We start from the raw sequence: 26,362 nt of genomic DNA on the forward strand, positions 1-26,362 counted from the left end.
TTTGATTGGCAGAGAGGTGGACGAGCCCCACGGGAGGGCGATGCTCAGGGACTAGGTCCCGAACCGCCAGGACCCGGGGCGGAGGCGGGTGAGAACCGGAGTTGGGGGGCCGGCTGGAGGGAGGTTCCGCCGGGCTCCCGGCTTCTCTGGCTCAGTGTCCCCTACTCTGGGGATCTGTCCCGAGCGGTCGGCGAGCTCCAGTGTGAAGTGATTTGGAGCTTCGGACAAACGTAAGTTTCCCGGTTCCGAACCTCAGTTTCCTCCGCTAAGAAACGGGATCACGGTGGTAACTTGGCTTGTAGTGCGGCTGGTGTCATATATTAAGGTAACGCACGCGAGGCCTATAATGGGTGGTAATTCTGCAGAGTATGTAAAAACCGAAACCGCGCACACCTGCAGACCCACCGAGCAAGTCACTTTCTAGGACTCTGTATTGTGGAGATCCTGGCTTACGTTTGCAAGAAGGGGTTTGACCGCTGTTTTCTACAGCCTATGATTTATCATCGTGAGGCTTTGGAAACAGCCTGAAGGTCCAGGGAAGCGTTCCTTCTGACCCATGATTGCATTTAAATTTCTGCCTTCAACAGTAGCAATAATAAAAGCTGCAACTAAGAATAGAGCCGGTAAAGATAAATAGATCAGGAATAGAATGACTGTGATGTGCCAGACATTGCCAGGTGTTCCTCTTCCATTATGTAAGGTAACCTTTCCTAAAACCCACTGAAGTAAGTAGGTTCTTGTCCCCACATAGCATGAAGAAACCGAGATTCCTAGCCACTGGAGTAGGTGAGCGAAGATGACCTCACTGGAGAGGGGAAGAGCTGGAATTTGAACCTAGGGCTTTCTGTCTAGTGCGTTGACTCACTGCACAGTCTTTGGGGCACATCGCAACTACTGAATGGTAGCTGCCTATTTTGTTCGAATGATGAGTTTGAACTAGGCATTCTCTTAATATACTAAGATCTGGGGACTTTTCATCCTCTCTCTGGCTTTTTCCTTCAGGATTCTTAGGATCCATGCTGTCAGAAGTCCTGCTGGTGTCCGCTCCAGGGAAAGTCATCCTTCACGGAGAGCATGCTGTGGTTCATGGCAAGGTAAAGTTCCTCAGAGCCTTTGAGAATTGGGTACCTTGGGGCGCCTGGGTGGCTCAGTTGGTTAAGCGACTGCCTTCGGCTCAGGTCTTGATCCTGGAGTCCCGCATCGGGCTCCCTGCTCTGCAGGGAGTCTGCTTCTCCTGCTGATCTCTCTCTCTCTTTCTCATTCTCTCTCTCTCTCTCTCAAATAAATAAATAAAATCTTTAAAAAAAAAAAAAAAGAGAATTGGGTACCTCTTCTCCCCAACCCTACCCTTAAGCCAAAAGGAAGCCTGGAGGCATAGCCTGGAGTACGTAGGAGAGGAGATCCGTTTGTCTGCAGCGAAGCAGGGAAGAGCAGGCCTTACGTCCATTGAAGGGCTTCCCTGGCCTCACCCAGTAAGAGAGCACAGAGTTGAAATGTAAAGTTGTGCAGGTGGAATGACACAACCTGGAAGGTGGGCTTCGGTGGAGAAGAAAGGAGGTTGGAGCCCTGAGCCTGGGGGCACCCCAACATTCAGAAGTGGGGAAGATGAGGAGGAAACAGCAAAGAAGTCTGAGACATGCATTATCTCATTCAACTTGTAGGACGCCCTCCATGGTTAAACTTTGATTATCCCATTTTGCAGATGTGAAAGCTGAAGCCTAGGAGAAGCAGCTTGACCAAGGTCCTATACACCTTAGCAGAACAGGGAATGAACCTAAGTCTGTCTGAACTCACAGCTCATGCTTTTTCCACTCCTGCGCTCCTCTACTCCTCATCATCCTTTATGTTCCTAGCTTACATTTATCTTTGCTGATGTGATTGTGGGGAAGCTGTTCGATGGTGTGCAGGACCTCTGAAGTTTTGCAACAGGAGGGCAAACATCAGTAGATATTAGTTCCTAACTATTGGTAGAGGCTGTGCCACTTAGTGGGAGAGCATGCCAAGGTTGATCAGCGGTGTCTGCCAAGGGCATTTGTGGGCATGTGCCCTGTATGCTAGTATATGCTCTCTCTCCTCATTGACATTGACCCCTCGGTTTAAGACTGGAGCCAAACTCTTTGTGCCTGCCCCCACTCTCCATGCTCAGGCTCGTTGCTTTTACCCTTTATTCTACAGGTAGCACTGGCTGTGGCCTTAAACTTGAGAACATTCCTCCGGCTTCAGCCCCACAGCAATGGGAAAGTGTGCCTCAACTTACCAAACATTGGCGTCAAGCGGGCCTGGGATGTGGCTGAGCTTCAGCTGCAGGATACGAGCTTTCTGGGTAAGTGCAGCGAGGAAGGACCAGGTGTGGGAAGAGCCTGGGCCCTGCCTAGAGGGGAAAGGGGACAGACAGCTGGGTAGTTATTCTAGGCTGTCTCTGAGAGGGCCAGAGACTAGCCACTCTGGGGGTGTTTTCTCTCAACCCCATAAAATTAGCTTAACTCACTTATTTGTTTTAAATTTAAGAGCATCAAATGATGGACTGCATCTGTGTGGGCTGTGGTGGACTGATTGTCAACGCCTGTTGTTGGGTGAAAAACCACAAGATGCAAATAGCATGTATGTAAGGAAAGACCCAGATTATGTACCAGTACATATATACACGCAGGGATGATTAGTGACCTCTGGGTCCTAAGGTCTGAGAGTGGACAGAGGGTGCCTTCCTTCTGTAGTATGGTTTTGACAAGGAGAAGGTATTGATTGGCATTAGGTGTCATTAAAAATAAAAGTAATGGGTGCCTGAGTGGCTCAGTTGCTTAAGTGACTGCCTTTGGCTCAGGTCATGATCCCAGAGTCTCAGGATCGAGTCCCGCATTGGGCTCCCAGCTCCACAGAGAGTCTGCTTCTCCCTCTGACCTTCTCCCTTCTCATGATCTCTTTCACTGTTTCTCTCTCTCTCAAATAAATAAATAAATCTAAAAAATAAATAAATAAAAGTAACATACTTATTAATTGGAAAACAGAGTCAATAGTGAAACACCATCAGTAATGAAAAAAAGTCACCTGCTACCACTGCCCCCTGGCCACCGCCCCCTCCCCCTCCGTCCGGCCCATAACTCTCAGCATTTTGATGTTAATCTTTCTGGATTATTTTCTGCAGGTGGATAGTTAGATTGAGAGAGATGGGGGGGATATCTTGTCCCTTAACCAAAATCTGATCAGGCCATACAAACTTGTCAGACATGTGTGTTTTTTTGTTTTGTTTTGTTTTCTTCATTGTATCAGGACTTTCTTTCTTTGCCAATAAATAAAATCCCTTGTCCTGATTTTTGATAATACTGTGAATCTTGTGTCCCCTCCTAAGCAGGCAGGGTTTTTCATCTGCACAGTTGCTCACCACCCGCACCAGAGCTGAAGGGTGTTTTCTGTCCTCCATTCATTCATTTGCTATCTCCTTGCCCAGCTGATGCCTCATTGTTTGGAACAGTGTTTCTCAGCCAGAGTGGGACAAGTGGGAGTGCTCTGGGGGTCTTTGCCTAACTGCTCCCTGTTCCCTGGGAGGATCAATCCCCAGCAAGCCACTTCCAAATATTGCAGGAAGATGGGGGAACCAGCGTAAAGCCCCATTTCCCAACCAGTCAGGCCTTGGGATCCCCTGGGGAGGTTTTCTTTGTTGTTATTGTTCTTAACAATAGGGACAGATATCTGATCCTGCCCCTCTCCTATTAAGAATGGGGGTCATGGTGGCGGGAGACTGGGCAGGTGAGGTTTGTTTTTTGTTTTTTTTTTTTTTAATTTTATTTATTTGACAGAGAGAGACAGCCAGAAAGGGAACACGAGCAGGGGGAGTGGGAGAGGGAGAAGCAGGCTTCCCACTGAGCAGGAAGCCCCTCGCAGGGCTTGATCCCAGGACCCTGAGTTCATGACCTGAGCCAAAGGCAGACGCTTAAGGACTGAGCCACCCAGGTACCCCAAGCAGGTGTATTTTGAAAGAAGCTCCCTGGGTGATTCCAGGAACATCCTCAATGAGGACTTTTGGAGCAGACCCAGACCCCTTGCTTTCCATGGTGCACCGGGCTCCCCTCCCCGAGGTTGGAGGTGTTCCCTTGCCTGTGTGAGCCTGGACAAGTCATTTAACCTTCAGAGCCTCCATGAGCAGAGTCCTGTGGCCTGGGAGGGTTGCTGTGAGGATCCAACTGGATAGCAGGTGGCCCAGGGCTGGGACGCAGTGTGTAGTATGTGTGTGAGGACTTGTGAGTGATTTCCCCAAGGAGAAAAAGGAATATGGAACATAAACCTTCAGAGACATGTTTCCTACTAGATTTCCAGGCTCTTCTGTCTTTTTCTTTCAGCGTTCTCTGGTTGCTTCCCAACAGTTACAGAACACCGGGAACATTTCACTGGGTACCCTTATGTGTGACAGGCACTGGACCAGTATGTCATGGTTGTTGGCGCTCTTAGAATCCTCCAGGCTGCCCTGGACGCAGGTGGTGGTATCCACCCCATTTTATGGATGAGAAAATGGAGCTTCAGGGGCGAAGTGGCTCAGGTCACACGGCACTGTCAGGGATGCAGAAAGGATTCACACCCAGATCGTTCTTAACTCTCCAAAGTCATCTTTTTTTTTTTTTAAGATTTTTATTTATGTATTAATTTGAGAGAGAGAGAGAGAGCATGAGCACAGGGGGAAGGGCACAGGGAGAAGCAGACTCCCCACTGAGCAGGGAAGCGGGGCTCAATCCTGGGATCGTGACCTGAGCTGAAGGCAAGCACTTCAGCTGCTCCTAAACTCTTCAGGTGCTCCTAAACTCTCCAACGCCTTAATGAGTCATCCCATTTCCCTCGCAGCACTCCAAAACGTCCATGCTCTCAGCAACACTGTTAACTGGCTCGGCTGCCTTTAGCGTGTTGTTATCTCATGGCATACATAGGACTTCTTGTGTACCCTGCTCTAACGCAGCCTCTGGCTGCTGCCCACACCAGTGTCAGCACTTCGCGTTCTCAGGTTTCAAGTGTCCCGTTCTCGAGAGTTGTTGGAGAGGGATGCGTCTGGGGATTAACTGAATACTGCCTTTGGTTTAGGTTTTGTACCATGGGGGTCAGACCCAGACCTTCGAGAGGGGGAGCTAGCCTGCACTCTGTGTGTGGACGTGGGTTTTAAGACGACCATTAATTCAGCACGTACTACACACCAGGAGCTGTGCCGTGGGTTTTATGTCCCTTATTTCAGGTTATCTCGGAGGAGGTACCGCTACTCTCCCCGCCTACCAAGAAGGGGAACTGAGGTTCAGAGAGGGGAAGTCACGTGCTCAAGGCCCCAGAGCCAGTGAATGGTACTGTTGGGATGCACGCCCAGGTCTGCATGCCTGCAAAGCCCGAAGGCGCCTGGCAGATGCAGCCCTGGTGTTAGGGCCGTGCATCCCTGTCCTCAGATGCTGATCTCACGCCGGCTTGGGTTTCTGTGTTCTGTTGTCTGTAAGCGCGCCTGCGGCGCTCTCAACCAAGCCACCTGTGCTTGCTTGTGACAGAGCAGGGTGACGCCACAGCGCCCGCTGCAGAGCAAGTGGAGAAGCTCAAGGAGGTGGCTGGCATCACCCAGGACGGCGCCAATCCTGAGGGTCTGGCTGTGCTGGCCTTTCTCTACCTGTACTTGTCCATCTGCCGGAAGCAGAGGTGCGTGCATGGTCTGGGGAAGGTGCGCGTGAGGTCTGGGCCCAAAGCCAGGTTCCTGCCCCAGCCACGTGGCTTCTCCCAGGCCCATGTCCACAGAGGTGGCCCGCTGCACATCCTGCCGGCGCCAGGAAAACTCTACAAGGAGCAGAGTGAAGACTGTGTCTGCCCCACCCCTTAAGATAGGATCTGGGCAGTCTGCCTTCAGGGAGGCCAGCTCCCGGGGGTTGGCCGTGCTGTGGAGGCCGTGTCACGTGGTAATGGAAAACCAGACGTGTTGGGGCCAACCCCACGGCGTCTGCTTACCAGCTTCCTTGAGGTTCTTACCCTCCCTGGGCCTCAGTGTTCGCCTCTGTAAAATGGGAGTAAGTGAGAGTCCGTACATTATAGGCTCCGTGGGAGGGTGAGTGTGTTTATTTATCTAAAGTGTGTGACACAGAGCTTATCACACAGCTTGAGAAGTATGAGCCATTAATATTCTCCTAAGAAAACTACCGGAGGGTTAGCAATATTATATATGAAGTGAGCCTAGTTCTGTCCCTATCCCACAGTGATTTTCACTGTGATTTTTTTTTTTTTTTTTAATTTTTTTGGTCCCAGGCCCAGTGGGAAAGCCTTAAGGGACAGCTCTTTACTGAGACAGCAGGTACTGGTTGAGTAGGTCCCAGGGGCCAGGCACGGTGCAGTGGGCACGTTCACAAATGTCCCAACTCTTGCTGTCTGCCGTGGGATTTTCAACTTGAGCGAGGGGGCACATCCCTTTCCGGGAAGGGGTAAGCGTTTCAGAACCTCCTGTTCTGAGTGGGGTGGGCATGTGTAGTTTGAAAAGCAGATTTGGCACTATAATTTTATAAATGGAAAAGTTTATAAAATTTATAAAAAGTTTATAAAAATTATAAAAAGTTTCTATTTTTATAAAAATATTAAAAATTATAAAAAGTTTATAAAAGTTATAAATTTTATAAATGGAAAATCTTATTAATGGGAAATTTAACTGTGAAATTTAAATGTGAAGTTTAACAATAGTCCTTGCTTGGGAGAAATACAACAGGGGAAGCATCCCAGAGAAGGCCATGGTGGGGAAAGGGGCTCAGCGAGGGGAGCTAGGAATGAGTTCTGTGGGTGGCCAGGAGAAGCTTCCCGTGGAGAGGACATTTGAGAAGGGTTTTGCAGGATGGGCAGGCATTTGCCTGGGGGAGGAAGAGGCACAAGGCTTTCCCAGGCAGGGATACAAGCAGACAATGGCCATGGAATTTTCCTGAGTAGGGAATATTTCCACAGAAGGTTCCTGTGTAGGGAACAGGAAGGAATTTAGAGAAACGGTCCATTCACAAGGGAACCTCGTGCTTTAAATGATTCTGGTACCTCTTTCCAAGCTGTCTGACTCACCATGACTTCCCGCCAATCCCATAGGGCCACTTTTGGGGTTGGCATATGTCTCCGAGTTTGGAAACCTAGGCTGAAGGCTTGGAGTGAGGCCCTGCCAATGTCCAGTTCTGGGCCTCGACTGCTAATTTGATCTCAGGAGAGTCATGCTCTGTACCCCCACTGTGTTTCAGGGCCCTGCCCAGCCTGGACATCACGGTGTGGTCACAGCTGCCCACTGGGGCCAGCCTGGGCTCCAGCGCCGCCTACTCTGCGTGTATGGCTGCCGCTCTCCTGACCGCGTGTGAGGAGATCCCAAACCCGCAGAAGGACGGGGTGTCCGCCAGCAGGTAGTCTCCGCCCTCTCCCTGCTCGCTGTCCTTTCCAGGCGCCAAGACCCGAGTGTGGGTTCTCACTCAGAGGACTCCCCGCCAGAGGTGTCATGTGGCCATTGTACAGATGGGGAAACTGAGGCACAGAGGCCAGAAGATGGGCCCAGGCTATGCAGCCAGGGATGGTAGAACGAGACTTGCACCCAGGCAGCCTGAACCCAGAGTCTGACCTCTTTGCCCCTTAGCTAAGCCACTTCAGGTCCCCTACCCCTCACCCCCACCTTGCCTCATTTGGGTTCAAGCGCCCGTGGTGTGGCAGAAGGAACCTGAGCCTGGATGTAGGGAGCCATTGGGCCCACTTCTGCCATCAGCTCACTGTTGGACCTCGACCTTGGCCCAGCCGCTGTATCCCTCGGGGCCCCAGCGTCCTTATCTGTAACAGGTTGGATGGTTATACGAGAAAAGAAAAAGAAGTAGAAGATGCCAAGAAAGAAACACAGGGGTATTAGATGAAGGCATCGCCCTTTGTAAGAGCGCTTGTCCTCATTCCATGGAAGGGGCATTGCCTCTGCTGTTCCCACTGTAAGTCAGTGAGGCCAGTCGGGACACTCGCCAGCAGCCATGTCTGTCACCTCGAGCAGCCATCCCAGGCATGGAGGTGATGCCGTCTGTCCTGGGCCCCACCTCGGGAGTGATGCCAGTCCAGAATCCAGCCTGGCAGCTTCTTGGTGAGGTCTGTCCCTGGGCCTATAGGGCTCAGGGGGGCCCTCCTACTGGTGGCCTTGGGTACCCACTGTGTGCCATGTTGAGGGGACCACTGGCCGCGTCTCTCCCCCAGGGCAGCTGGCCGGAGAGAAGGCTGCTTAGGCTGTGCTGGGTGCCAGGACGGATGTGGCCATGTGTTTGCTCCCAGAGCGGTGCTCCCGTGCCCTCCCTGCCCGCTGTGGGGACCCAGGCTGAAACAAGGCCACGCTGCGCCAGCCTGCGGTGGAGGACCTCTTTCCTCCTCCAGAACTTGGTTTGGAGGTTTCCTTCCTCTGCCCTGAAGATGCCGTGCTTTCCTGATGGCCTGGCCCCACTGGGTGCCCTGTCTGGTCTGTTGCTTTCTCTTCTGACACATGGAGGTTAAAATACAGTTGAATTCACACTAAGGTCCCTTGGATCCTTGTGGCCATGGCGCATCCCGGGGGGCTCTCAATGGGGTGTGTCTGTCAGCATCCTTCACACTTGCTTTGGTTGGTTCCAAAGCAAGAGGACATTGCGTGGAGAGAAGTGGGAGGGGTGGGGAAAAGGTGGCTTTTGTTGGGGGAAGAATCCAGAAGGTGATGAGAGATGCACCAGTAGGTAACACAAGGTGATGGTTTTCGGGAATTTCAGTGAGGTTTGGCTGGTAACTCGCTGCAGGCCATTGCTTACCCCTTCTTCTGTCTGGGCTCTGTTTCCTCCTCTGGAAGCGACTCCTGATGGGCCTTTGGGGGGCCTTCCAGCCTTGATGTTTGGTGATTCTGTGTTACCATGGTGCTCGTTAGCATGTGCTAATCATGAATTATAACCTAGATCAGTGAAGGCCTGCTTGCCCTGGGTCCCCTGAATAGACTTGTATGTATGGGGCATCAGACCAGCTGTGTTGTTCAAAGGGCACGTGTGACTTGTGAGTGTGTGCACGCGTGTGTGTGTTTGTGTGTGTGTGTGCACGGCTTCCTTAGAGCCAGCTCTGCTGCCTCCCCTGAAGACCCAGTCTTTCCTTTCCGGGCCTCAACCCCTGCCCTGGCCCCAGCATTTCCAAATCGTACAGAACTGGAACCCAATCTCCTCTGAAGAGGGGGGTTAGAAATCCAAGCCCCTGAAGGATGAACAGTGAGCAGAATGGGAGGGAGATTCACCTCTGTGGAGATGGCCAGGTCCAGGGCTGGGTCCAACTGCCTCTTTGCCCCATCGTTCACTCGCTCTGCAGTTCCTGGAAAGGCCTGACTCTTGCCCAGTCCCAGCTGCTACGCGGTCTCAGTCTGGAATGTTTTCCTTGCATGTCTTGCCTTGCTGACTCCCCTCCACCCCACCCCCACCGTCCCTCAGGCCCTCCCCTTTCCAGATGTGGCAAACCCGATCCTCCCGCATCGCATCTATCTCCTGGGGGTTGTAGTTAAATACTGATTGCGCTGGGTACCCCCTGTCTGTGAGATGCCAAGCCTCAAGCTGTCAGGGGCCATGTCTGGTTCATCCCCTATGTGAGCTTAGTCACAGGCCTACAGTGGATGCCCAGTAACTATGGGACAGACGAGGGAATCTTGTAGGCACCACGGAGCTCAGTCTTGGGAGCTTGGGCCCCAGTCTGCAGGTGTGGTGCTGGTGTAGTGAGCAGCACCAGCATCTGCTCTACCACCTGAGTGTCAGTTTCCTCTTCTGTAGGAGGGGATAGTAACTGTACCTTCCCTGTAGGGTTTTCATGGGATTCCAGGAGATGGCCACTGGAGAAAGGCTTCAGCTCAGTGCTCGGCATTTGGTGATAGCTTTGAGCTTCTCAACTCACCGTGCGAGTTAGGGGGCATCACATCCACATTTGGCCAGTGAGGAGAGAGGCTCAGAGGGGGCGACGGCCTTCCCCAAGACCCCACAGCAAATGAGCATTGGACCAGGCACAGGGAAGGGGCTGACCATATTCCTTATTCGGTAATTCATGGACCTGGGGTCTGCTCACCCAAACTGCATGAGCCCGCACGTCTCCCGAGCAAGACAGCATGGCTGCATGCTTAGGAAAGATCCAGAGCTGGTCCATGCTCACGGGACCCACTGAGGGTGTCTGGGGCTCCTAGAATCACATTCCTGGTGGGCTTTGGGAAGGGTCACACGTCTGCTCCCTGGTCCTCACGGCAAGAGCAAATGGGTATGTGGGCGTTTGTGACAGTGGTAACTACTGCCCGCCACTCATGGACACCTTGTTTGAGACCTCTGCAGCCAGTCCTGGATGGGTGTGACCATCCTGCAGACGAGGACAGTGGGGCTCAGACAGGTTATGTAACGGGCCCAGAGTCCCTCGCTGCTAGGGCTGTGTGCATTCAAAGCCTGGTCTCACTCCACGGTGCCGGGTGGAGGGGGCTCCAGAGGCAGGGAAGGTACGGCACGCTCTGAAGTGGAGAGGTTCTAGGCTGTTTTATTTCTGCTTTCGAGGGCCCAATCCCCTCTGACTTTTTTTTAGTCTCCACCAAGCTTAACCTGTGGATCCTTTGCCCTGCTGCCCTCGGCGACACTGGGCCTGCACTGTCTTCTGAGGTACAGATGAACTCCTGTGTCTTCTCCAGGTGGGCCGTGGAGGATTTGGAACTAATTAACAAGTGGGCCTTCCAGGGGGAGAAAATAATTCATGGCAACCCATCTGGAGTGGACAACGCTGTCAGCACCTGGGGTAGGGGCTGCCTCAGACTCATTTTTCTCTGTTTTTAGTATTTTATACATTCTTAGGACCATCGTAGACATCCAGGCCCTGTCAGTTTGGATTCTGAGGGAAATAGTATTTTCCTGTTCAGGGGTGGGGGGTAAGAGAAATTTCAGGGCCCTGCCTCACATCTGAATCTAATCTCTGGGGGGTTTAGAGCAGAGCCTGGGAAGCTACAGTTTCGGGGAGCTTCCCAGGAGGGTCCCTGTGGTAAAGCTACAGAGCCACACCAGCGGGACTCCACTCCGGTGAGGACTTATAGGACCTGGCCGCAGTCCAGGCCCTCCCTCCCCACTTGGCTGGTGGTGTGAGGCCATGCAGGCCGGAAGGCAGGCAAGCCTTTGTGCCCTCCTGGACCTTGTGTACCTGGGCCTGGGATGGGGGGCAGAACTCTCATCCGACCTCAAGCCCCGCTTCTCTGCCAAGAAGCAAAGATGTGTAACTTGGCCTACAGCTCTGACCCACCTCTTCTTGTCTTTAGGAGGAGTGCTCCGGTTCCAACAAGGAAAGATCTCCTTCCTAGAGAGGTAATTCTAGGCCGGAGTAGCAGCTCCTGGCACGGCTATGGCAGTGAGTCCCAGGGCGGGGGAAGCGGGCCTCTAACCTCATGGTGAGGGACACATGTGGGCCACGTGTCCCCGGGCTTTCTCTCTCCTCCCCTGTGAGGCCTCTTACCTTCTGGGCTGCCGCTCTCAAATCGCCAAGGACTTAGAGGGAGAAGTCATGCACGGCCGTGAATGTTCACTTTCAGACCCCACACCCCCGGCCTCTCAGTCATTTAATCCATCCGCCCACGTGTTCATTTCGCAAACGAGAACTGACATCTGCCTGTGTTCCTGACAACTGTACTAGGGCCTGGGGCTCTAAAAACGAGAAGACAACTTTTCAGCCCATTTCACATCCCCCTGGAGGGATTGGGATCACCACCGAGCGTGGGGAAACTCAAACACCCTCTCTTCTCTGCGGACTCAGAGTGGACACGTACAGGGGACATGGGAGCACGTGCTTCTTGGCAGTTCCTTGAGCCCCGATTGAGTCAGTTGGTGTTTGTCCCAGGGCACTTGGCCACCTTGGCGACCTCTCCGTGGGGATGAGGGTGAGGAGGGTTATTTGCATGAGCTGGCACGAGCTTCCATGTTCTTGCTCCCACCGGCTCCTCTGGGATCTCCCTGCCTCCGCTCTGTTGTCTTCCGAGAGCCGAGCCTGCCTTTCTGATGGCCGACATTAGGGTTTCTTTAACCTGGGCGCCTCTGACATTGTGGACTCGATCATTCTCTATGGTGGAGGGCTGCTCTCTGCAGCCTGTTTGAGGTGTTTAGCAGTACCCCTGAGCTCTCCCCCACAAGATGCCAGCAACACCTCCCCCATCTCCCAGCTGTGACAACTGGAAACATCCCCGGACAGTGCCGCATGTCCCCTGGAAGGCACAAACCGCTCTCCGCCAAGGAGGAAGTAGGGCCATTTAAGAGAGGGACCAGCTTTCCCTGGCTGCTGTGTGCTCTGGGCCCTGGAGCCGGAGGCCCAAGGGGGAAGGGGGGGCTCTGCCAGGTAGACCGATGCCTGGTGCAGTGACAGCAGGAGTCAGAGTGAGACTCGAGATGCCAGAGCTGGGCCTGCCCGCAGGGCTCCTGGTCATCTTCAGACTGGCGCAACTTTCATCCTCAGAACGAAGGCATCCAGACAGTTCTGAAGATGCTGTGACCGTGAGGGGGGTCATAAGTCAGGGTACAGATTTGGGGGTGGTAACGTCTTATTCAGGGTTTCCTGAGAGCTCGTCATACCCTAAGCTCCAGACTGGGCCCCGGGGAGAGAAAACCAGCCAAAACATGGTGTGGACACATGCATATTCTCCTGGACAGATTCTCCTGGCTTTCCAGGTAGGAGGAGGCAGGGGAAATGGCCCCAGAGGCGTGTTCGGTGGCCAGCTGGTGGTGGTGTGCGGGACGGAGGCTCTGGGGTCTGTGGGCCTTGCTTGGGGCCTAGTTCTGCCACTCATGAGCCAGGTGCCCTCGACCAGTCGCTTTTCCTGAGGCAGACGTCTCCTGGTTTATGCAGTGAGGATCCTGAGCATGAAATCAGAAACCTTTATCTGTAGAGTGCTTTGCCCTTGGCCAACCAAATTTAATTCCACAAATATTCCTGAGCAGCTACCGTGTGCTGGGTGCTGGGGCCGCAGCAGGGAAGAATAAGGCCTGCTTTCAGGGAACTCACATTTTGTGGGAGACAGCAGTCAACGAGTGGCCCCGTAAGAGCATGGCTGTCATTTGGGTGCATGACCAGGGGAGCCTCTGACGAAGTGACATTTGAGCAGGGACCTGAATGGAAACCCGAGGGGGAGGGTGAAGAGATAAGATTGAGGCATTGGCCAGGCCTAGCATGCACAGTCGCTTACAGAGCAGAGCCTGGGTGGTGGTCTCTGGCTGCCCCAGGGAGCCTGGGATTTTGTGGGGCTGGCGGGAGCCAGCAGCAAGCCTGCAGAGGACTTGCCTAAGAAAGATGAACACGAAATATTCAAATTCCTCCCACCCCGATGGACAGGAACACAGAGCAAACCGACCTTCACTGCAGGCCGCAGGGCACCACAGAAAGCAGATGGCGGATTCTCTGAGAAGCTGGGCGGCCAGACTCCGCGTTAATCCCCACCAATGGCTTCAAGAGGAACCCTTTCCCCCCAAACCACACATGGTGCTTCTCCATGAAAAAAAAATACATTGTTTGCGAAGTGGATCAAGATGCGGCCTCCCAGAACACTGCCCTTTTGAGGAACGGCTTGTCTTTAAGGGGAAAAGAAAAGCCAAATAGAATGTTCATCTTTTGTAAAGTTAAAAAAAAAAAAAAGAAGAAGAAGCCGACCTCCAAGGCTGAGAATCGATATTAATTTCATGGGCTTATGGGCGGCAAGATCAAGCAGGTTTCTGGCGGCCTTTTGCAGCCCTGTTGGGTTTTACAGTCTCGGGTTGTGAAAAGGAAAACGGATAAAGGTATCAAGAGGTCTGCATGTCTCCAGCTTTCTCAGGCCAGAGCTCGTCCAGATGCTCCGTCCTCCATCCCCGGCACACAGTGCTCTGCAAGGCAGCTTGGGGATGACAAGAAATGGGGCTCGGAGTCCCCAGAGGCTGCCAGCCATAGGACAGCTGCGATTATGACTTCCGGAGGTATTCAGAAGCTCCAGGGGTTTGGCAAGGGCAGCTTACCGTGGCCTCCCTGGGCCTTCTCTTCTCTTACCTGGGGCAGCCAAGCAGGGATTACTGACTCCCTCTAACCCTCTCTGGCTGAGCCAGGGCAGCAGGTCCCGGTGCCGTCAAGGCAGGGCAAGGATGGGCCCCACCTGCTGGGAACCCAGCACCTGCACAAGCCTTCCCACCCCTGGGCTCACTGTACCAGCCAACCTGGGCATCTTTGCTCCCTGCGTGCACCCTCTCTGCGTGATCCACTCCAGATCCCGTTGCTTTTCTTCCTAAATCTCTAGACCCTTCCACTCCACCAAGCTGGGGTGGCCCACAGGACAGAACCTCCACCCTTTCTTGTACCCTTGGCTGCGGTACCTTTGAACTCCTCAAACCACATGAACTTGGCGTTTTCTGCCAGCTCCAGGCTGAGCCAGGCCCCCTCACGTGTGCCCAGCCTGTAGCAGGTGCCCCACTGAAGTCAGGTGGGTGGGTGACAAGCCAAAGGGAAGTATCTATCTGCCTGGGGGCTGGAGTGGAGACGCAGCTGTGACTGGCAGCAGGAGCCTCCCGCTCCCCTCTTTCCCTCTCCAGCCTCCCGAGGACCCCTCCCTGGGCCTCTGCTTCCTCCTCTGTGACAGGGTGGGGTGACTTTGGGATGGCCCCTGGCCCTGAAACCTCTTTTCTGTCCTGAGCTCAAGGGGACCCCTCTTCACCCCACAGGCCACCGCTTCTGAAGATCCTGCTGACCAACACCAAAGTCCCTCGCAGCACAAAGACTCTTGTGGCCAGTGTCAGGAGCCGGCTGCTCAAGGTGCCCTCCTGGTCTGCTCCTGGGCGGGGTTATGGCAGGGCCTCAGCAGCCAGGTCTGGGGGCTCGAGCCTTCCCTCTGCCCCATGGGTTAATGGAGGGCTGGGATGGGCAATGGGGACCGGGGGAGGCAGTTGTGGCAGACAAGGAGCTGCTGTGTCATCGTCGCCACCCCCCACACAGCTGGGAAGCAGCACAGGAAGTGTCAGGTGTGCCGGCTTGGTGATGAGAATCCCCCACTCATGTCAGGGTGCTGGGCAAGGCAGATACCTAGGGGGGACGGAGAGGGGGTTTCCTCGGGGGGGCAGGGACTGGGCTGGGGGGACACCTCTCTCTCCTCCCATGCCCCAGGCCTCATGGGCCCTTGCTTCCTCTCCCTCCAGTTCCCAGAGATCGTGACACCCCTGCTGACCTCCATCAACGCGATTTCACTGGAGTGCGAGCGGACGCTGGGGGAGATGGCTGTGGCCCCGGCACCGGAGCACTACCTCGTGCTGGAAGTAAGAGACTATCTGCGCGGCACAGGGCCTCTCCAGCACCGCTGTCAGGCAGGGACTCCCCATCGGCACTCAGAATCCCCCGAGCCAAAGCAGAGAGGCTGGGCCCAGGCCGGGGGTCCCGTGTGTGCCAAGGCCAGCAAGCATGCCTTCTTAATCCTCTTCCCAGGCGATTTAGAGCCGTGGAGGGAGTACGTGCAAGGTACAGAGGGCAGTGCCCAGCGCGTACTAGGCATATGCTAAGCGCCCGGGGCCGGGCTGGGGTTCCTGCCTGTGGGGAACAGTGGGATTTTGCTGACGCTGTCTTTTGTCGGTCCAGAAGCGATTTCTTGCTCGCCCCCCTCTCTTTCTTGCTGTTCCTGCTAACTGCATCTGTTCCTCTGGTGAATGTTTATCACCGGCATGCTTTGGCTCAGACATTTTTTATTTATCTATTTTCAAGAGGGAGAGGGCGAGCTGGGAGGAGGAGCAGAGAGAGAGGGAGAGGGATAAGCAGACTCTGCACTAAGTACAGAGCCTGATGTGGGGCTTGATCCCACGACCCTGAGATCATGACCTGAGCCAACATCAAGAGTCGGATGTGTAACCAACTGAGCCACCTAGGTACCCCAGTTTGGACATATTCTCACCCCATTCCTTCTTCACCATTCCCTCAACCACCACCCTCTGCGTAATTCTCGTGTAGAGGCTGAGACCTCACACCTTGGGTTTGATCAGGTCCCAATCCAAACCCCAGCTTCAGCCTTCTTGGTCTCACCGGAGCATCCTAAGAACACAGCAAGGCTGGGTGGGTGACATACAGTCCCCAGCACTCCTTAACTGCCACCCTGAGCTGCTGCAGGCTGTCTGCTGCCTCTCTGTCCCACTGGAGGCATTCGAGTCGGCAGCCCTCATAGTGAACGGAAGCAGCTCCTAGGCCGTGCCTTTTCACAAATGACTTCTCCCTTGATCTCTAGAACCACCTGCCTGGGAAATAGGCTGTGCCCATTTTACAGATACAGAAACTGAGGCCCAAAGAGCCACTTTCTGTAAGGTCCGCCAGCCAGTGAGTGGCCATGACAGGCATCCAGCTGACTGACTTGCTTGTCTCTTTGGCCAACAGATCTTGAATAAGCGCCCACCTGCACCAGGGGCGGGGACCCCCATTCGCTTCTGTGCTTTTGCTCTGATTTCCATAGCTGTCTGCCTCCAGTCTCCCGGCATTTGCCTTGCTGGCTTCAATTCCTTTCACGTAGGAAGGAGGGAACACAGTCCTCCTGAGTAGGAAATTAATAATGATAGAGTACTGCCTGAAATATACCCTGTTGAGCCCCTGGAGAATGCCACGGAACAGCACGTTGATTATACATTGTGTATATTTTTGGCTGTGGCAGCCGCTGAAATGCGCAGCTCGGCTCCTGGACAGCTTTGTGCTCAAACCAGCGAGCTGTTCTCCTGTGTCACAACCTGTCATCTGATCCTTGACAGATTTTGGATCAGAATGTGACAGGTGTCTAAAACCTGCCTCTGCAACGTGACACCTGGCGTTCCGGCGCAGAGAGCAGCCTCCAGAAGTTTACCCTCATATCCAGCCCTTGGGGCTGGGGAAAGGCACCCAGGGCTGCCACCGGGCCATCACGCCTGTCTACTCATTTGTCAGAAGTGCTGGCGGGGGGAGGGTGTGAGGCGGGCTGCAGGGAAGGGCTGACCTGAGTCCACCCGATAGCCTAGGGCAGGGGAGCCAGGTGGGCCTCAGCAGACAGCTCGGTGATTGGCAACCCTGCGGGCACAAAGGCACTCCCCGTCCCTGAAGCAGAGCCGCGCGCTGTCAAGCCCCATGCCACAAGAAGTAGGTGGCAGCCAGAATGCCGAGGGCACTCTGGGAGGTGGGGTAGATGGGAGCTTTGCATCGGGCAGACCCAGCTTCCAGGGCTGGCTTGGTACCTTGCCAGCTCAGCAACCTTAGGCGAGTCACTTTTCTCCCTAAGCCTTAGCATCCCCTGAAACGAAGAGGACGGTGATGTGACCATAAAGTACTAAGAGCAGCTGATGTTCCTGAAGCCCTCATCTCAGGCCAGGCATCATGCAAAAAACTCACCTTGTCTTGGGCACCTGGGTGGCTCAGTGGGTTAAGCCTCTGCCTTCGGCTCAGGTCATGATCTCAGGGTCCTGAGATCGAGTTCCGCATTGGGCTCTCTGCTGGGCGGGGAGGCTGCTTCCCCCTCTTTCTCTGCCTGCCTCTCTCTGCCTACTTGTGATCTCTGTCTGTCAAATAAATAAATAAAATCTTTAAAAAAAAAAAAACCTCACCTTGTCCCATCCCCATGGCAGTGAGGCAGAGCCTCTTACGATGCTGGTTTTATAAGTGAGGAAACTGAGGCATGGGGTCAAAGCCTTCGCCTAGGACCAGGAGGTCACGGAGCTGGTGCTCAAACCCAGGCCCCCCCGACTCCAGATCCCACATGCTTAGCTTCCCCGTGGCAGGGACGGTAGCTGGGTGCTCGTTCTTAGAGTCCCAGTGCCTAGCACGGTGCCCGGCATGGTGAAGGTGTTTGGCAAACACTGGTGGGGTAAATGAAAGGTTGTAGGGGGATGCCTGGGCTCTGCTAGCTGTCAGTTTTGTTGTTTCATCAACCTCCATGCCATTTGAGCCTCAGAAGAGCAGGAATTTGATGAAACAAACACATTTAGCTCTTTCCCCCACTTGTGACCTTGTTAGAACAATAAACCAGTTCTTTTTTTTTTTTTTAAGATTTTATTTATTTATTTGACAGACAGAGATCACAAGTAGGCAGAAAGGCAGGCAGAGAGAGAAGGGAAGCAGGCTCCCTGCTGAGCAGAGAGCCCGATGTGGGGCTCGATCCCAGGACCCTGGGATCATCACCTGAGCTGAAGGCAGAGGCTTTAACTCACTGAGCCACCCAGGCATCCCAATAAACCAGTTCTTAATTCTGAAAATAGGTGCACCTAAGGCAGCTGTGGGATGGCAGAGTACTTCAGACTTCTGCAGGTGATAGAAACCTATCCCAACCAAGCTTTAACAGAAAGGGAATGTATTGGCTCATAACTGAGTAAAGACCAGCAAGAACAGCTTTAGGCATAGCTGAATCCAGGGGCCAAAACAACTCAGTCTGAAATCTCTCTCCATCTAACATATAATCTCTGACCACGTGCAGGGCAGGTAACTCTGGCGGCTTACCTCTGAAGTCAGCCAGTTTTAGCACTTCCAGGGCAGAGCAGAGAAAACCCCAGGAGGGCTGCGGTTGGCCCAGCATGGGTCACAGGCCCTCTCTGGCCAGTCACCATGGCCAGAGGCTGCTTTGGACAGGCGTGGGCCATGTGTTCGCCACCAGCTCCGTCCCAGCCCCTTGGGGAGTCCTGTAGGAAGGAGAGGTTCTTTGAGCAGTGGAGAGGGACACGGTGCTAGCTTGTCTAAGCTATTTGCCGTCCCAGACCAGTGGCCGTCAACATGGGTGGGGTGGGCATGGGACCTTGGCTTCAGGCACCCCAAGTGAGAACAGATGAAACCTTCTCCTCCTCCAGGAGCTCATCGACATGAACCAGCACCATCTCAATGCCCTTGGCGTAGGCCATGCCTCACTGGACCAACTCTGCCGGGTGACCATGGCCCATGGACTGCACAGCAAGCTCACCGGCGGGGGCGGCGGTGGCTGTGGTATCACGCTCCTCAGGCCAGGTAGCTGGGGGCTGGGCAGGGTTGCCAGCCAGGGGTCAAGCAAACATTCTACTCAGGCAATTCGTTCGGGAGGTGGAGGACGCTGGAGAACAGCCTCACCTCTGCTGTGAGGCCTTGGTCAAGTTAATGAACCTCTCTGGGTCTTTGTGGCTGCATCAGTAAAATAAGGATGCTAACATCTATTTTATAAGATCGTTGTCTAGATTCGAGGAGAAAAGTGCATTTAGAATGCCCAACATAGGCCTGGGGCTCCTACTGGGGTGGCTGTCCCTACCGTGTCCTCACCTGCCAAGTCTCCCACAAGCTCGAGAAATAACCAGGACATTGTCATCACTCGTCTCCCCTGCTGTCACCTCTTGATGCGGCCAAGATGGGACTGACCTTGCTACAGAGCAAAGGGCTTTCTCTCCCTTTAGCATCTGGGGAAAGAGCAAGGCTTGGTAATGTGCCTGGGGCCAGCAAGGGACTCCTGGTTGTGCTCAGTCAACATACCTGCCCTCAGGACCGGGCCCTCAGAGCTCCCGCCTCCATTGCCTTTCCTTTGCCCCCGCCTCCTGGTCTTTCTCTCCCTTTCTTTACCTTCTTCTTTCTCTTTTTGTCCCACCTTTCTCTGTTGCTTTGCGGTCAGCCCACAGTGGCCCCAGCGGCTCCCCTCAACCTTAGTGTTCCTCAGCATCAGGACGTCAGCACAGCCAATGGCAGACTTTGACTGTTGGCTCCAAGTTCAGGGTCGGGGATGATAATGAGAGAGAGGGCTTCTGGGGCGTGTCTGCTATGCCAGGCGCCTTATCTGCATTCTCCCATGTGAGCCTCACAGGGACCCTGCGGGGGTAGGTATTAGCCCCATTCCTAGATGAGGAGACTGAGGTTCAGAGAAGGGAAGTCACTTGGCTGAGGCCCCGTGGCTGATCCATGACAAGGCCAGGTCTGTGGGCCTCAGGAGCCCATGATTTTAACTGTTGGCTCTGTAACCACCCCCCATCCCCCCTCCCAAGGGTGCAAGCCTTGACATTCCAACAGGAAGACCTGGTTGGTCCCAGGCCTTTCCCTGGATGGACAGTCTCTAAGGGAGCAGACGACTGTGGGGTGACCTGCTGCTTTCCCTCCCCCAGATCTGGAGCAGCCGGAGGTAGAGGCCGTGAAGCAGGCTCTGAATGACTGCGGGTTTGACTGCTTGGAAACCAGCATCGGGGTCCCCGGCATCTCCGTCCACTCGGCTGCCTTCCTGGACCCCTCCGTGCGCCAAGCCCTGGATGGTCTCTGAGATGAACCTGTGCTGCTGCAGCCCCACCAAGAAGCCACTTCCTGGGGTATTCTAGGTGCCAGAGTCAGCTTCTGTGCTGGCCAGTGGGCCCCAAGGCCCCCTACGCCGGCCTTCCCCGCGGCCACACCCCTCCATTTCTAGCAGTGTGATCTGGAACCAGCACTGGGCTGGGGTCCCTGGAAGACCCGGCCTGTGTCCTGCCTTCTCTTGAGCTGCCTAGGCAGTGGGGCCATGTGGGGTCCTCTGTAATGTGAGGGGATCCTTCCTGTCCTCCCTGAAGCTCCCACACACCCATCTGCTTTGGGCCGCTGCCACCTTCTCAAACCCTCTGTCCACTTGGTTGGACACTTGGATGCAGTGTGCCTTCTCCCTCCCTCTGCCTTTACCCTTCCACCCGTCTCTCAGGGTTTGGTCCCTTCCACCTCCTCCGGGAAGCCTTCCCTGACCACCGCCAGGATGACCCTGGTCCCACCTTCCTCCCTGCACACCCTGCCCTGTTTGAATCCTTCAGCATTTCGTGTGCTCTGTTCTTCTCTCCAGCTAGACCATGGGCCCCCCAGCAGTTGTGTAGGTGGTGGTCTTTGCTTTCTGTCCTCCCATCCCAGGGCTGGCTGAAGTCATGGTTAATGTACCCAGTTTCTGCCAGTCTGTACCCACAGGTTTTGCAGAAAAGATGGCAGAAAGGAAATAAAAAGCTCTTGAGTAAACCAGGGCTTCCCTGGGAGTCCAGAAAGAAGGGTGACCGTCGGATAGAGTCTCCCGCCCACCCTAGCCTGCCTCCTTTGTCCCTTCTCCAGCCACTTTCCCCGTAGCGCTCTTAAGGAGTTGAAGGAAAGAAGGGCTTTGGGTCACTCGGTTTTGTGTCTCCAGGACACTGGGGGTTTTTTGTATGGCCCTCTGTCCTCTGGGACAATTCCTACCTGCTTTTCCAGAAAGGGGAGTTTTAAGCTTCCTGGCCCCTGGAGCTTGAGCACCCAGCAAGTTCACAGACTTTTGTGAGCCCTGGAAACAAAAACCTGTAGATTCTGAATCTTCCTTTTTTTTTTTTTTTCTGAAATTGACCGTGTGGGGAAAAAAGACTCAAGTGCTTGTAAATCCCAGTGCCTGGCACATACCTGGCCCTATTTGAACTTTGTATTAACAGTCAAAGCTCCTTCTGAAAAGGCAGAATCCATCAAAAAGCCCCTGTAGGTAGCACAGTGCCACGGGGATCTCCGGGACCTGCGGGAGGCACCCAGGGAGGTGGGGGCTGGGCAGGGAGTTCAGGATGTGGTTAAAATGGCCCTGCGCTTCTGCCCTTGGCCACTAGGGGGCAGCGGGTGCCTTTCCCAGGGTCTTCACTGGGAGGGTGAGCGGGGAGCAGGCCTCAAGAGCAGAATCCGAGCTCCACACACGGCCCCCATCCCCCAACCCCCGCCCGCCCTGCCAGGCCTCTCCGGCTGTGCCTGGGCTCACTGCCAGGGACGTGAGGGCAATATGGAGGATGCCTGCCCCGGCCTCACCGATGGGGGTTGCCTGCTTCTCTTCAAAACACAAATAATGCATAAAACAATAATGTGAATACTGAGCTCTTCCGTCGTGCTGGGCACTGTTCTAAACCCTGTTGATCCATCATCTCCTTTCATCTGCCTCGGACTTGGAGAACAATTGCTAGTCTCAGCCCCATTGTAGAGATCAGGAAACTGAAGCTCAGAGAGGTTGAGTCCTCCAAGGCCACACAGCTAATCTACATCAGAGGCAGGATTCCCAGTCCGACAATGTGACTGCAGCTGCTGCCCTCAGCCCCTGTGTGCTTCTGCCTGGACACAGGCTGGGGCGATTCTTGCTGCTTTCCACATGCAGGCTCATTATTTCCTCTGGATTTAGCCGTATTTGGTCCGCCCGGGCGGGGCCCGGGTCTGGGTATTTTAAAAAGTCGCCCACATGATTAGAGCATAATATGAGCAGCCGGGACTGAAAAGTGCTTTCTTGGGGTGCTGCTTGACCACGTTTCCCCGGGAGGCTAGCCTAGGAGCTCCCCGGGGTGCCCAAAGATGCCCATGGCAGGTTTTCAGAGGCTGAGACTCACCCCCCTGAAACTAGCTGCTCCTTGAGACTCCCCTTTCTCACTCCCCGGGGGATGTGTGTCTGTCCCAGAGCAGAGGCCAACGCATTGCTCATGTCTCAGTGCTTGCCACCTGCATGCCTCCACCCAGTATAGCCTTACCCCAGCCACCACCTCCCCCCTCCCCTGCCACTGTATGGGCCTTGTGATGCCCACTCTTGGCCATGGATCTCTTGCAGGGAGCATCTCCCCCATCCTCACCTTCTCCTTGCCTGGGGTTCTCACTCCCTGCTGCATGGCAATACCACTGGGGATGCCTGTTTTCCCTCAGTGTTTGGATAGAACGCATCCCAGCAGAACGCAGCCCTGAGTAGCTTTCAGGAGCTTCCAGGTGATTCCTCCAACACTGGGTCAAGGCTGAGGACACTGAAAGAGATGACCCCAAAGGTCAATTCAGCTCCCACCTGGCTTCCCGTCCTCTCCACCGCCCACTGGCCATGTGACCTCAGGCGAGCAGTTCCACCTCCGGAGGCCACAGACCCCTCCCCTGGGAAGGGGAACAAACTAGTGATACCCACCTGAGAGGGCTTTCTTGAGGACTGAGTGTGAAAGCACACATAGACCCTGGGGCACACAGTAAGTGCTCATGAGTGCTCATCACGGCATCCACCCATGCGGAAAGCTAGAGTGCTTTCTCAGAGCGCGGGAATTTCGGAGCAGTGCCCAGAGCCAGTTAGAAGCACCCAGCCCAGTGTGTCCAGACCACCTAGATGGGAGAGCCCCCCCCTCCCGGGGGGGTGCGGTTGCTGCTGCAGAAACAAAGCTAATGCCTGCTGCCTTTCCAGCCTCCCTCCTGACTCCCTCCCCGGGGAGGGGGAGGACCCATGAGCACCAGTGCCCGCTTTGCCAGCCGGAGACAAGCAATCTCTCAAGTCAGCATTTGGACCGCTCCCAGCCTCTGCTGCCTATAGTGGATTTAACACCCACCGTCACAGCCCCAAGTTCACAGTTTCTGCGGGCTGCCGGAGGTCTCACGTGGAGAGACAGGCAGCAAATATTGTGACTCATGGCAGACAGATGAGCTGCTGCAGTTTGCACCCGGGCTCCCTCTGTCGGGGCAGATTGGCTCTCCATGGACGGATGGACAGACGGCTGGCAGCCCAGGGAGGTAGGGAGGGGGCTGCAGGTCCCGCCCTGCCATCCCAGTGTGCTTGGACCAGTCCCTCTGCCCAGGGGTTAAGCACACCTTAAACATGCCTACAATATGTTTGCACCCTAATCCCCAGGTCGTACTTACATTTCACCGAAATTGTCACCTGAGTCTCCAGAATCCTGTTTAGGGCCATACGTGTGGCTGTTAGAACCCTAAATTCTCATCTCTCTCTCTCTCTCTCTCTCCTTTTCTTTAATTTTTATTTGTCAGAGAGAGCGCACAAGCAGGGGGAGACGCAGGCAGAGGGAGAAGCAGACTCCATGCTGAGCAGGGAGCCCAATGTGGGGCTCGATCCCAGGACACTGGGATCATGACCTGAGCCAAAGGCAGACACGCTTAACCGACTGAGCCACCAAGGTGTCCCCTAAATTCTCTTTTAGTCTACACAGCACTTCTACACACACACATACCTTTTTCCTCCATTACATGGCTTACTTCAAGAGACCCAGCCTTTTAACCTGCAGATATGTCCCATCAACTGTGTTCATCCATCAGTCAGCCCCCTCCTGGTGGCTTTGTCAGCTCCTAAATCGCCAACAGCTGACCTCTGGGAGCCTCATGGCCAGCGTGGCGCCTAGTGCTTTGCAGATCTTACCCCTGTGAACCTGCTCAGTTCAGTGAGATAGCTATCGTTCTTCCCATTCAGTTGATGAGTAAACTGAGGCCCAAAGAAGGGCAGTGACTTGCCCTAAGTCATAAGGCAAGCAAGTGACAGTGAGCTTTGAACCCATGTACTGCGACTTCAGACCCTTGTTCTTAGTGACTCTTCTGTGACTCTTCTGTGATGACGAGGGACCTCCCAAAGTCCCTCTCCAGTCCCTGCCCGTTCGTCTTAGCTGAGATGTCCCTTCTGCCCCAGGGATGCCGGCTCAGGTCACCCCTCCTGCCCCCTTGGCCATCCCTGCTGCCCACACCTTGGACCCCCTGTGGTCCTGCCCATGCTGCAAACAGGCCAAGTGACCGAACTGCCGAGATCAATGGGTTCTCCTCTCTGAACTGCCCAGAGCCCCATGAGCCCCGGGCACTGGGTTGAACAAGTGCCACACCCTGTGTCTTCTCCAAATGGACGCAGACGAGCCTCAGTTTCCTCTGATGTAAATGCCAGGCAGTGTTTTAACCCCTCAGGTGTTAATCACAACAACTCCGTGCTCCAGGTGGTGTAGGACGCCAGTCCCTTATCTGAACCCCTGGGGCCCTGTGACTTGGCACTCCGAGTTTGCAGTTTTAGGGGATGGACCGCCTGGGCTTCCATCCTTCAGGGCCCCTGGGGCGGCATTGCTCCAAACTGCAGCCAAAGGTGTGAAAGAGGAAAGATCGTACAGAGGCAGTCAGCCCATGTTCCGTGTCCTTCCGGGTGAGCTTCGATGCCGAGCTTCTGGGCTCGAGAGCACCTTGGAGTTGCGGGCCTGGGTAAATTCTCCCACTTGGCAGAGAAATAGACCCACACTCCCTCAGAGAGAAGTTCAGGGACTCTTGCCCAAGGCCTCGGACCTGAGAGGGGTGAAACCCAGCCTTGAACCCCACCCGACAGGCTGGATACCACCAGGCCTGTCTTTGTCTGATTAGAGTCGCAGGGCCCTGCATGGACCAGCCAGCGGGGGCTCAGATGCAGTCTTCGGTGGTGTGGGCCAAGGCCAGGGGCGCTGGGCCCCGGGTACACTGGCTCAAGCTAGTACATCAAATCTGAGTCAGTCAGTCTTACTTTTTTCCCCATGTAAAGTTTGTAATGTGACAAACCAGGCTGCAGACAAATGGGTCAGTGTGGGGGTTAGGCTGGGGTTTGGGGGACAGTCTGCTTCTTCCTGTAAACCGAGGAGAGACGGAGCAGGAATTGGGGAGCCACAGGCTGAGGGAGAGAGAAAGGCCCTTTCTGTCCTCCTGGGGCGCCCCCAACCACCCTCTCAGCAGTGGGGAGAAGGGGGAAGACCCAAATGTCCCCATTCTCCCCACTCTCTTGGGCTGACAGAGTGGGGACCAGCCTAATCACACAGACAGGGGAAGAGATGAGAATTGGACTTGGTTTTTACAGGCTGCTCTGCCAAACCTTTCCCCTGCTCCGGAAAGGAACTGAGTCTGTTCTCGTACAATGTTTTAAATCTGATAATGAAAACATCCATTTCGAGGCATTTGCAGAACGTACTCACTGAGGCCTATGCATCCCCTGAATGCTGATGGGGGCACCTGGGCTGAACCTGGCCTCTTGGCGGGGTGTTGGGGGAGGGCCTCCTCCCCGCCTGGAGACAAAGGGTGCTCCTCCCCACAGTCCCGGCCCTGAGCTCCTGGAAGCTCTTATTCAGCAAATACTACCTGCGTACGTACTACCTGCCAGGAACTTGGCCGAGCTCTTGGGAAGCCAGGTGGCTGGAAGGGCTGCCTAGGTGACCCCTGGGCACCCCGGCCTGTGGCTCTGGGTGCCTTCACACCCATGCCCTCCACCTGTACCCACAGCAAGTCTGTGAACAAAGTGTTGGGAGCCCCATTTTACAGGAAACTGAGGCTGGGGTTGGGGGCGGTTGGGGAGGGCTTCCAGCTCCAAGCCGCAAAGTCGGCAAGGGCAGAAGCTATGCCCTGATGGGTCTCTGGATTCCAGATACAGTGCTCTTCCTCTGACACCCCAGCTGTGAGGAGAAAACCAAAAGGTGCCTTGCTGTGGGAACTCAGGCAGGTATCTTGCCCTCTCTGGGCCTTTGTTACTCCACCCATAAAAACAATAGTGCTGGGGCGCCTGGGTGGCTCAGTGGGTTAAAGCCACTGCTTTCGGCTCAGGTCATGATCCCAGGGTCCTGGGATCGAGCCCCGCATCGGGCTCTCTGCTCAGCAGGAGGCCTGCTTCTCTTCCTCTCTTTCTCTGCCTGCCTCTCTGCCTACTTGTGATCTCTGTCTGTCAAATAAATAAATGAAAATCTTAAAA

At 54.6% G+C, this 26,362-nt stretch overlaps 1 protein-coding gene across 1 annotated transcript; it reads left to right on the forward strand.

The window, feature by feature from the left end:
• The first annotated feature begins 100 nt into the window (after nt 1–100).
• On the forward strand, nt 101–20,952 carry LOC111156447 (mevalonate kinase). Its single transcript, XM_022517360.1, has 11 exons — nt 101–230; nt 1,003–1,094; nt 2,176–2,323; nt 5,511–5,655; nt 7,212–7,367; nt 10,646–10,749; nt 11,261–11,306; nt 14,670–14,760; nt 15,141–15,257; nt 18,777–18,930; nt 20,043–20,952. Exons 2-11 carry the CDS (start codon nt 1,017–1,019, stop codon nt 20,192–20,194), a joined length of 1,191 nt encoding a protein of 396 aa, XP_022373068.1. The 5' UTR covers nt 101–230; nt 1,003–1,016; the 3' UTR covers nt 20,195–20,952.
• The last annotated feature ends 5,410 nt before the right edge of the window (nt 20,953–26,362 follow it).

Source organism: Enhydra lutris, unplaced genomic scaffold, assembly GCF_002288905.1.
Source record: "Enhydra lutris kenyoni isolate GAN:26980312 unplaced genomic scaffold, ASM228890v2 scaffoldscaffold46, whole genome shotgun sequence".
Lineage (NCBI taxonomy): Eukaryota > Metazoa > Chordata > Mammalia > Carnivora > Mustelidae > Enhydra > Enhydra lutris.